Source organism: Patagioenas fasciata, chromosome 35 (assembly GCF_037038585.1).
Source record: "Patagioenas fasciata isolate bPatFas1 chromosome 35, bPatFas1.hap1, whole genome shotgun sequence".
Taxonomy (NCBI): Eukaryota; Metazoa; Chordata; class Aves; order Columbiformes; family Columbidae; genus Patagioenas; species Patagioenas fasciata.
In genome coordinates, this window is record NC_092554.1 from 2,756,728 (window position 1) to 2,769,042 (window position 12,315).

Genomic DNA, 12,315 nt, shown 5'->3' on the forward strand with positions numbered 1-12,315 from the left:
TAACCAGTACCCCCTCCCAGTTTACCCAGTGACCCCCCCCCAGTTCACCCAGTAACCCCCCCCAGTGTAACCAGTACCCCCTCCCAGTTTACCCAGTGACCCCCCCCAGTTCACCCAGTAACCCCCCCCAGTGTAACCAGTACCCCCTCCCAGTTTACCCAGTGACCCCCCCCAGTTTACCCAGTAACCCCCCCCAGTGTAACCAGTACCCCCTCCCAGTTTACCCAGTGACCCCCCCCAGTTTACCCAGTAACCCCCCCCAGTGTAACCAGTACCCCCTCCCAGTTTACCCAGTGACCCCCCCCAGTTTACCCAGTAACCCCCCCCAGTGTAACCAGTACCCCCTCCCAGTTTACCCAGTGACCCCCCCCAGTTTACCCAGTAACCCCCCCCAGTTCACCCAGTAACCACCAATCAGAGGCGGCTCCACCGTCGCCTTTAATCACCCCCGAGCAGCTCGGGGCGGAGGGGTGGGGGGGGGGGGGCAACAAAAGGAGGGGGAGGGGCCCCCCCCGCCCCCCCGGGGGGGCAATAAATAGGGGGGGGCAGTGGGGGGGTGTCCCCGGGGGGGATCCCCAGGAGGGGGGGGATCCCCAGGGGGTGTCCCCAAGGCGGGGGGGGGTGTCACTTGAGGCAGCGCTCGAAATAGGTGGCCCCCACGTACCCCCCCCGCAGCGAGCGCTGCACGTTCTGCTCAAACAGGCGCCGGTTGCTCTGCAGAACCTCGGCCGCCTCCTTGTTCAGGGGGTCCTCGGGGTTCGGTTCCTGGAGGGGGGGGACATAAAGAGCACCCCAAGTTAGGGGGGGGCACCCCAAGTTAGGGGGGGGCACCCCAAGTTATGAGGGGGGCACCCTGAGTTTGGGGGGAGCACCATAAGTTATCATGGGGGGACCATGAGTTGTGAGGGGGAACTGAAGTTCACAGGGGGATCCCAAGTTATTGGGGGGGACAAGTTAAAGGGGAACACCCCAAGTTAGTGGAGGGGGTCAGGTTATGGGGGGACACCCTGAGTTATGGGGGGCACCCCGAGTTATGGGGGGGCACCCCGAGTTTGGGGGGAGCACCATAAGTTATCATGGGGGGACCATGAGTTGTGAGGGGGAACTGAAGTTATCACAGGGGGATCCCAGTTATCAGGGGGGGACAAGTTAAAGGGGGACACCCCAAGTTAGTGGAGGGGGTCAGGTTATAGGGGGACACCCTGAGTTATGGGGGGCACCCCGAGTTATGGGGGGGCACCCCGAGTTTGGGGGGAGCACCATAAGTTATCATGGGGGGACCATGAGTTGTTGGGGGGAACTGAAGTTATCACAGGGGGATCCCAGTTATCAGGGGGGGACAAGTTAAAGGGGGACACCCCAAGTTAGTGGAGGGGGTCAGGTTATAGGGGGACACCCTGAGTTATGGGGGGCACCCCGAGTTATGGGGGGGCACCCCGAGTTTGGGGGGAGCACCATAAGTTATCATGGGGGGACCATGAGTTGTTGGGGGGAACTGAAGTTATCACAGGGGGATCCCAGTTATCAGGGGGGGACAAGTTAAAGGGGAACACCCCAAATCGGGGGGGGCACCCTGAGTTTGGGGGGGACACCCCGAGCTATGGGGGGGCACCCCAAGTTGGGGGGGGCACCCCAAATTTGGGGGGAGCACCATAAGTTATCATGGGGGGACCATGAGTTGTGAGGGGGAACTGAAGTTATCACAGGGGGATCCCAAGTTATTGGGGGGGACAAGTTAAAGGGGGACACCCCAAGTTAGTGGGGGGGGGGGTCAGGTTATGGGGGGACACCCTGAGTTATGGGGTGCACCCCAAGTTGGGAGGGGGCACCCCAAATTTGGGGGGAGCACCATAAGTTATCATGGGGGGACCATGAGTTGTGAGGGGGAACTGAAGGTATCACAGGGGGATCCCAAGTTATTGGGGGGGGGACAAGTTAAAGGGGGACACCGCAAATTGGGGGGGGTACCCTGAGTTTGGTGGGGACACCCCGAGCTATGGGGGGGGCACCCCAAGTTAGGGGGGGCACCCCAAGTTAGGGGGGGGCACCCCAAATTTTGGGGGAGCACCATAAGTTATCATGGGGGGACCATGAGTTGTGAGGGGGAACTGAAGGGATCACAGGGGGATCCCAGTTATCGGGGGGACAAGCTAAAGGGGGACACCCCAAATTGGGGGGGGGTACCCTGAGTTTGGGGGGGACATCCCGAGCTATGGGAGGGCACCCCAAGTTAAGGGGGGCACCCCAAGTTGGGGGGGGTCACCCCAAATTTGGGGGGAGCACCATAAGTTATCATGGGGGGACCATGAGTTGTGAGGGGGAACTGAAGTTATCACAGGGGGATCCCAAGTTATTGGGGGGGACAAGTTAAAGGGGAACACCCCAAGTTAGTGGAGGGGGTCAGGTTATGGGGGGACACCCTGAGTTATGGGGGGCACCCCGAGTTATGGGGGGGCACCCCGAGTTTGGGGGGAGCACCATAAGTTATCATGGGGGGACCATGAGTTGTGAGGGGGAACTGAAGTTATCACAGGGGGATCCCAGTTATCGGGGGGACAAGCTAAAGGGGGACACCCCAAATTGGGGGGGGGGTACCCTGAGTTTGGGGGGGACACCCCGAGCTATGGGGGGGCACCCCAAGTTGGGGGGGGCACCCCAAGTTTGGGGGGAGCACCATAAGTTATCATGGGGGGACCATGAGTTGTGAGGGGGAACTGAAGTTATCACAGGGGGATCCCAAGTTATTGGGGGGGACAAATTAAAGGGGGACACCCCAAGTTAGTGGGGGGGGTCAGGTTATGGGGGGACACCCTGAGTTATGTCCCAAGGCCACCAAGTGTCACCTGGGGTCACTGGGATCATTCCCAAGGCCACCAAGTGTCACCTCAGGGTGCCCCAAGGCCACCAAGTGTCACCTGGGGGGTCTCCCAGTGTCACCAAGGGTCACTGGGATCATTCCCAAGGCCACCAAGTGTCACCTCAGAGTGTCCCAAGGCCACCAGGGGCCCCCAGGAGACATCCCAAGGCCACCAAGTGTCACCTGGGGGGTCTCCCAATGTCCCCAAGGGTCACTGGGATCATTCCCAAGGCCACCAAGTGTCACCTGAGGGGTCTCTCAGTGTCACCAAGGGTCACTGGGATCATTCCCAAGGCCACCAAGTGTCACCTGGAGGGTCTCCCAATGTCACCAAGGGTCACTAGGATCATTCACAAGGCCACCAAGTGTCACCTCAGGGTGTCCCAAGGCCACCAAGTGTCACCTGGGGGGTCTCCCAATGTCCCCAAGGGTCACTGGGATCATTCCCAGGGCCACCAAGTGTCACCTCAGGGTGTCCCAAGGCCACCAGGTGCCCCCAGGAGGTGTCCCAAGGCCACCAAGTGTCACCTGGGGGTCTCCCAATGTCACCAAGTGTCACTAGGATCATTCCCAAGGCCACCAAGGGTCACTGGGATCACTCCCAAGGCCACCAAGTGTCACCTAAGAGTGTCCCAAGGCCACCAGGGGCCCCTAGGAGACATGCCAAGGCCACCAAGTGTCACCTGGGGGGTCTCCCAACGTCACCAAGGGTCACTGGGATCATTCCCAAGGCCACCAAGTGTCACCTGAGGGGTCTCTCAGTGTCACCAAGGGTCACTGGTATCATTCCCAAGGCCACCAAGTGTCACCTGGGGGGTCTCTCAGTGTCACCAAGGGTCACTGGGATCATTCCCAAGGCCACCAAGTGTCACCTGGGGGGTCTCTCAGTGTCACCAAGGGTGACTGGGATCACTCCCAAGGCCACCAAGTGTCACCTGGGGGGTCTCTCAGTGTCACCAAGGGTGACTGGGATCATTCCCAAGGCCACCAAGTGTCACCTCAGAGTGTCCCAAGGCCACCAGGGGCCCCCAGGAGACATCCCAAGGCCACCAAGTGTCACCTGGGGGGTCTCCCAATGTCCCCAAGGGTCACTGGGATCATTCCCAAGGCCACCAAGTGTCACCTGAGGGGTCTCTCAGTGTCATCAAGGGTCACTGGGATCATTCCCAAGGCCACCAAGTGTCACCTGGGGGGTCTCTCAGTGTCCCCAAGGGTCACTGGGATCACTCCCAAGGCCACCAAGTGTCACCTCAGGGTGTCCCAAGGCCACCAAGTGTCACCTGGGGCGTCTCCCAATGTCACCAAGTGTCACTAGGATCATTCCCAAGGCCACCAAGGGTCACTGGGATCATTCCCAAGGCCACCAAGTGTCACCTCAGGGTGTCCCCAAGGGCCAGCGGGCCCCCCGGTGCCCCGCTCACCAGGAACAGGTACTGCAGGCCGTAGATGATGGAGTTGATGGTCAGGACGGGCTTCCAGTCCTCCCTGGGGACAGAACCGCGTGTCACCAGCTGTGGCCACCATGGAGGCCTTGGTGGCCACCACGGAGGTGTTGGTGGCCACCCCAGAGGTGGTAGCGGCCACCATGGAGGAGATGGTGGCCACCATGGAGGTATTGATGGCGACCATGGAGGTGTTGGTGGCCACCTGAACAGGAGATGATGGCCACCCTGGAGGTGGCAGTGGCCACCATGAAGGAGATGGTGGCCACCCCAGAGGTGTTGGTGGCAGTGGCCACCATGGAGGAGATGGTGGCCACCATGGAGGTGTTGGTGGCCACCATGGAGGTGTTGGTGGCCACCCCAGAGGTGTTGGTGGCCACCCGAACAGGAGATGGTGGCCACCCTGGAGGTGGCAGTGGCCACCATGAAGGAGATGGTGGCCACCCCGGAGGTGTTGGTGGCAGTGGCCACCATGGAGGAGATGGTGGCCACCCCAGAGGTGTTGGTGGCGACCCGAACAGGAGATGGTAGCCACCCCAGAGGTGTTGGTGGCCACCCAAACAGGAGATGGTGGCCACCATGGAGGAAATGGTGGCCACCCCGGAGGAGATGGTGGCCACCTGGGAGGTGTTGGTGGCCACCCGAACAAGAGATGGTAGCCACCCTCGATGTGGCAGTGGCCACCATGGAGGTGTTGGTAGCCACCCAAACAGGAGATGGTGGCCACCATGGAGGAAATGGTGGCCAGCCGACCAGGAGATGGTGGCCACCATGGAGGTGTTGGTGGCCACCCAAACAGGAGATGGTGGCCACCCTGGAGGTGGCAGTGGCCACCATGGAGGTGTTGGTGGCCACCCCAGAGGTGTTGGTGGTCATCTGAACAGGAGATGGTGGCCACCTGAACAGGAGATGATGGCCACCCTGGAGGTGGCAGTGGCCACCATGAAGGAGATGGTGGCCACCCCGGAGGTGTTGGTGGCAGTGGCCACCATGGAGGAGATGGTGGCCACCATGGAGGTGTTGGTGGCGACCATGGAGGTGTTGGTGGCCACCTGAACAGGAGATGGTGGCCACCCCGGAGGAGATGGTGGCCACCCGAACAAGAGATGGTAGCCACCCTCGATGTGGCAGTGACCACCATGGAGGTGGCAGTGGCCACCCAAACAGGAGATGGTGGCCACCATGGAGGAAATGGTCACCACCCAAACAGGAGATGGTGACCACCAGGGAGGAAATGGTCACCACCCGAACAGGAGATGGTGGCCACCATGGAGGTGTTGGTGGCCACCCAAACAGGAGATGGTGGCCACCCTGGAGGTGGCAGTGGCCACCACGGAGGTGTTGGTGGCCACCCAAACAGGAGATGGTGGACACCCAAACAGGAGATGGTCGCCACCCAAACAGGAGATGGTCGCCACCTTGGAGGTGGCAGTGGCCACCATGAAGGAGATGGTGGCCACCCCGGAGGTGTTGGTGGCAGTGGCCACCATGGAGGTGTTGGTGGCGACCCGAGCAGGAGATGGTAGCCACCCCAGAGGTGTTGGTGGCCACCCGAACAAGAGATGGTGGCCACCCTGGAGGTGGCGGTGGCCACCATGGAGGAGATGGTGGCCACCCCGGAGGAGATGGTGACAGCCACCCTGGAGGTGTTGATGGCCACCCGAACAAGAGATGGTGGCCACCATGGAAGTGTTGATGGCCACTCGAACAAGAGATGGTGGCCACCATGGAAGTGTTGGTGGCCACCCAAACAGGAGATGGTGGCCACCATGCAGGAAATGGTGGCCACCCAAACAGGAGATGGTGGCCACCCTGGAGGTGGCAGTGGCCACCATGGAAGTGTTGGTGGCCACCCAAACAGCAGATGGTGACCACCACGGAGGAAATGGTCACCACCCGAACAGGAGATGGTGGCCACCACGGAGGTGTTGGTGGCCACCTCGAGGGTGTTGGTGGCCCACCTGAGGATGTTGAGGCAGACGTTGCCCTCCAGGTCGATGTTGGGGTGATAAACCATCGTCTCGCACTTGACCTTGGGCGGGTCGTGGGGGTAGCCCTGGCCGACCTGGGGGAGGGGACACTGTCACAGCTCAGCCCCCTCTGTGGCCACCAGCCCCGTCCTGGTGGCCACCAGCCCCCCCCACCAGCCCACAGCGTGGATGTCTTGTTTCTAGTCACGTCTCGGTGGCCACCGGTCCCAGCTTGGTGGCCACCAAGTCATCCCACCCCACTACACAGTGACCACCGGTGCCATCTTGGTGGCCACCAAGTCATCCCACCCCACTACAGAGAGGCCACTGGTCCCATCTTGGTGGCCACCGGTCCCATCTTGGTGGCCACCAAGTCATCCCACCCCACTACAGAGAGGCCACCGGTCCCATCTTGGTGGCCACCAAGTCATCCCACCCCACTACAGAGCGGCCACCGGTCCCATCTTGGTGGCCACCGGTCCCATCTTGGTGGCCACCAAGTCATCCCACCCCACTACAGAGTGGCCACTGGTCCCATCTTGGTGGCCACCAAGTCATCCCACCCCACTACAGAGAGGCCACCGGTCCCATCTTGGTGGCCACCAAGTCATCCCACCCCACTACAGAGTGGCCACCGGTCCCATCTTGGTGGCCACCGGTCCCATCTTGGTGGCCACCAACTCATCCCACCCCACTACAGAGAGGCCACCGGTCCCATCTTGGTGGCCACCAAGTCATCCCACCCCACTACAGAGAGGCCACTGGTCCCATCTTGGTGGCCACCAGTCCCATCTTGGTGGCCACCAAGTCATCCCACCCCACTACACAGTGACCACCGGTCCCATCTTGGTGGCCACCAAGTCATCCCACCCCACTACAGAGAGGCCACTGGTCCCATCTTGGTGGCCACCAGTCCCATCTTGGTGGCCACCAAGTCATCCCACCCCACTACAGAGAGGCCACCGGTCCCATCTTGGTGGCCACCAAGTCATCCCACCCCACTACAGAGCGGCCACCGGTCCCATCTTGGTGGCCACCGGTCCCATCTTGGTGGCCACCAACTCATCTCAGCCCACTACAGAGTGGCCACCAGTCCCATCTTGGTGGCCACCGAGTCATCCCACCCCACTACAGAGTGGCCACCGGTCCCATCTTGGTGGCCACCAAGTCATCCCACCCCACTACAGAGTGGCCACCGGTCCCATCTTGGTGGCCACCAGCCCCTAGCCCAACCCACAGGGTGGACACTTGGCTACTGGTGACATCTTGGTGGCCACCAAGCCCTGGTCCCAGTCCCAACCCACATGGTGGCCACAAGTCATGTCCGGTCACCTTCTGGTGGCCACAAATCAGGTTTTGGTGGCCACCTTCCTCCTGCTCCCACCCACAGGTGATTGTGGGTCCCACCTTGGTGGCCACAGGTCCCACCTTAGTGGCCACCACCCCGAGCCTCTGGGGCAACCATGGGGCCACTGGTCCCATCTTGGTGGCCCCGGGCTGGGTTTTGGTGGCCACGGGGCTCCCCCCGGCACGGGACTGACCTTAAAACTGAAGACGAATTTCCCTCCCTTGTAGAAGCCCTGAGGGAGAGATGGATGTCACCAAGGGGGGGACAACGGGGGACACAAGGGACACGCACGGGGAGGGTGGGGACACCCCAAGGGACAAGCAGGGACAGGCAAGGGGACGGATGGGGACCCCCAGGGCAAAGGGGGGACGCACAGGGGACCCCCAAGGGCCTTCTGAGGGGACACAAGGGTGACAGAGTGGGGACATGGGGACAGAGGGGGACCCCAAAGTGACACAGGGGGGCAGAGCCAGGGATGGGGGGACCCAGGAGGACGCACAGGGACAAAGGTGACAGGGGACTCTGGGTGGGGTGTTGGGGACACAAGGGGGTGACAAGGGGACAGAGGGTGGCAGGAGGGGACAGGGGGGACACTGGGGGACAGGGGACCCCACCTCATTGGGGCAGATAAGGGACTCCAGGGTGGGACATGGGACTCTGGGGTGGGGTGTTGGGGACCCAAGGGGGTGACAAGGGGACGGGGGCGACAAGGGGCCAGGGGGTGGCGGGAGGGGCCAGGGGGGCACAAGGGGTGGCAGGAGGGGACAGGGGGGACAGGGAGGAGCAGGAGGGGACAAGGGGGACAAGGGGGGGACAGGGGGTGGCAAGAGGGGACAGAGGGTGGCAGAAGGGGACAGAGAGGACAAGGGGGGACAAGGGGGTGGCAGGAGGGGACGGGGGGGATGGGGGGGACAGGGGGTGGCAGGAGGGGACAGTGGGGACAAGGGGGGACAGGGGGTGGCAGGAGGGGACAGGGTGGGACAGGGGGTGGCAGGAGGGGACAGGTGGGACAAAGGGGGACAGGGGGTGGCAAGAGGGGACGGGGGGGACAGGGGGTGGCAGGAGGGGACAGTGGGTGGCAGGAGGGGACAGGGGGGACAAGGGGGGACAAGGGGGGACGGGGGGGGACAGGAGGGACAGGAGAGAACAGGGGGGGACGGGGAGGACAGGGGGTGGCAGGAGGGGACAGGGGGTGGTAGGAGGGGACAGGGTGGACAGGGGGTGGCAGGAGGGGATGGGGGGGACAGGGGGTGGCAGGAGGGGATGGGGGGGACAGGGGGTGGTAGGAGGGGATGGGGGGTGGTAGGAGGGGACGGGGGGACAGGGGGTGGCAGGAGGGGACAGGGGGGACAAGGGGGGACAGCGGGTGGCAGGAGGGGACAGGGGGTGGTAGGAGGGAACAGGGGGGACAGGGGGTGGCAGGAGGGGACAGGGGGGACAAGGGGGGACAGGGGGTGGCAGGAGGGGACGGGGGGGTCAAGGGGGGACAGCGGGTGGCAGGAGGGGACAGGGGGGGATGGGGGGGACAGGGGGTGATGCGGGGGACAGGGGGTGGCAGGAGGGGACGGGGGGGACAAGGGGGGACAGGACCCACCTCGTCGGGGCAGATGAGCAGGCGGAAGTGCAGGAGATCGTCCTGGTCGGAGAAGTCGATCTCGCACGTCTTGGGCAGGTTCAGCTCGTTGATGTCTGGGGGGGACACAGGGACACGGCTCAGGGGGGGACACACGGACAGCGGGACATCCCAGGCCCTACTGGGACCAGTGTGGCCTCCCCAGTGCCCTCCACTGGGTGCTACTGGGAGCAGCAGTGTTTCCCCTCCCCGGTATTCCCAGTAGGGCCAAACTGGGACCAGTAGCCCCGAACCCCAAGGAGCAGCACTGGGATGAGACCCTCACCCCATGGGCCCCCCAGTAGGGCCTACTGGGACCAGCCCATTTGCCTTACTGGGACGAGTACATTCCCCTCACTAGGGCCTTACTGGGATCAGTTCATTCCCTCCACCAGGGCCTTACTGGGACCAGCCCATTTGCCTTACTGGGACCAGCGCAGGAGACCCCACTGGGCTATACTGGGACCAGTACATTCCCCCCACCAGGGCCTTACTGGGATCAGCCCAATTGCCTTACTGGGAGCAGCCCAATTGCCTTACTGGGAGCAGTCCATGCACCCCACTGGGACCTTACTGGGACCACCATCTTCCCCCAACAAGGGCCTTACTGGGACCAGTATGTTCCCCAACTGGGGCCTTACTGGGACCACCCTATGTGTCCTATGGACCTGCCCGTGTCCCCCCCAACCAGGCCCTACTGGGACCAGCCCATTCTTCCTACTGGGGCCTTACTGGGACCAGTACATTCCCCCCATGGGGGCCATACTGGGACCAGACCATTATCCCTACTGGGACCAGACCATTATCCCTACTGGGACCAGACCATTATCCCAGGGGGGCCATACTGGGACCAGCCCATTATCCCAGGGGGGCCTTACTGGGACCGGCCCATTATTCCTACTGGAACCAGCCCGTTATCCCTACTGGGACCAGACCATTACCCAGGGGGGCCACACTGGGACCAGCCCATTGCCCCTACTGGGACCAGACCATTATCCCAGGGGGCCATACTGGGACCAGACCATTATCCCTACTGGGACCAGCCCATTATCCCAGGGGTGCCACACTGGGACCAGCCCATTATCCCACGGGGGCCATACTGGGACCAGACCATTATCCCAGGGGGGGGCTTACTGGGACCGGCCCACTATCCCTACTGGGACCAGCCCATTTTCCCAGGGGGGCCTTACTGGGACCAGCCCATTATCCCAGGGGGGCCTTACTGGGACCGGCCCATTAGCCCTACTGGGACCAGCCCATTATCCATACTGGGACCAAACCATTATCCCCCATGGGGGCCACACTGGGACCAGCCCATTATGCCTACTGGGACCAGCCCATTATGCCTACTGGGACCAGACCATTACCCCACGGAGGCCATACTGGTACCAGCCCATTACCCCTATTGGGACCAGACCATTATCCCAGGGGGGCCTTACTGGGACCAAACCATTACCCCTACTGGTACCAGCCCATTATCCCTACTGGGACCAAACCATTATCCCAGGGGGCCACACTGGGCCCGTCCTGTGCCGGTCCCTGGGCCGCAGCGGCTCCAGCCCCGCCAGGCCCCCCAGGCCCGGCCGCTCCCGCCGGGCCCCAGCAGGCCCAGCCCCCCCCCCCAGCTCCCTGAACCGGCCCCGAGCGCCCTCCCCGTGTCCGGGCCGGGGAGCGGGAGCCGCCGGGAGCCGCCGGGGCCCCGGGTCCGGTCACCTTTCTGGATGCGGAGCTGGGCGGCCGAGGCCTTTTTGCTGGTGCCCTTGGTGCCGCCCGCCGATTCCTCCTCCTTCTTCTGTTGCTTCAGCGAGAAGAGCTTGATCATCCTGCCGGGCCGAACCGGGCTGGGGCCGCGGGGCGGGGGCCGGGCCGGGCCCGGCGGCGGCGGGAGCCGGGCGGGGCCCCCCCCGGCGGGGCGGACGGGGGGGGGGCGGGCGGCGCAGGCGGCGGCGGCGGGAGCCGGAGCGGGAAGCGGCGGCGGCTCTGAGGCGATGGGGGATCGGCGACGGCCGGCGCCGCTCGGCAACTTCCGGAACCGCTTCGGGGACGTCCGGAAGGAGGCGGAGGGGGGGGTTCGGTATCCTTCGGAGCTTTCCGGACGGGGTTCGGTATCCTTCGGAGCTTTCCGGACGGGGTTCGGTATCCTTCGGAGCTTTCCGGAGAGGGTTCGGGTGGGCGCCGAATGAGCTTCGGCTTCTTCCGGAAAGACAACGACTCGTTCCGATGTCTTCCCCGCCGCTTCGGTACTTTACGGAAGAGCTTTCGGCTCTTTCCGTAAGCGCTTTCGGTTCTTTCCGGAGCCGTTTCGGGTTCTCTCGGAAAGGGGCGGGTTCGGTGCGTTCTGCCCCGCCTCGGTTCTCTCCGGAAAGAGCCGAGTCATGCCGAGCCCTTCCCCGAGCGGCGTCGGCTCTTTCCGGAAGATCTTTCGGCTCTTTCCGGCAGTACCGCGAGTTCGGCTCTTTCCGTCGGGTTTCTCCGAAGGGAGAGCGGGCCGGCCGCATTCGGCTGCTCTTCGGAGAGCTTTCGGCTCCTTTCGGAGAAGCCTCGGCTCTTTCCGGCAGCGCTCGCTCCCCAGCGGGGCCGCCACAGGTGAATCCGTGTGCGATTCGATTTTAGAACTGGTCTATTTGTGAGTGATTGAATTTGTCCTTTCGCGTGTGTTTTAGTTCAGAAAAGCCCGCCGTAAATTTAGCGCGAGCCTCCGCCGTTTATGAATCTTTCAGTCACTATATTGATAGATTTAATCGGATCACTCAGCAGATGATTAAACGCCGTCAATAATTATCTATCCTAACCTTACAATCTACCAGGTATTAATAAATCCTAAATCAAAGCCGCGTCACAATTCCACCCGCGACTTCATCTCATCGGAAAGCGTCGGCTATTTCCGGAAGTCTCCATGCACACACACCCCCCCCCCCACACTCGGCTCTTTCCGGAAGGCTTCGGATCTTTCCGTATTCCTCCCTACGCACACCAGCCAATCCCGTGCAGGGGGAGGAGCTTGAGGCAGCAGCCGTACAGTGCCAGAAATGGCGGCCTTGTCTTATACGCAGTGGGCGCCGCCATCTTTCTCATGGGCGCCGCCA

General features: G+C 62.8%; 1 protein-coding gene across 1 annotated transcript; it reads right to left on the reverse strand.

Moving 5' to 3' along the window:
* Nucleotides 1-420: 420 nt before the first annotated feature.
* On the reverse strand, nt 421-11,125 carry UBE2M (ubiquitin conjugating enzyme E2 M). Its single transcript, XM_065859659.2, has 6 exons — nt 10,943-11,125; nt 9,212-9,306; nt 7,811-7,849; nt 6,261-6,364; nt 4,279-4,342; nt 421-765 (listed from the first exon to the last, which is right to left on the reverse strand). Exons 1-6 carry the CDS (start codon nt 11,049-11,051, stop codon nt 625-627), a joined length of 552 nt encoding a protein of 183 aa, XP_065715731.1. The 5' UTR covers nt 11,052-11,125; the 3' UTR covers nt 421-624.
* Nucleotides 11,126-12,315: the final 1,190 nt, after the last annotated feature.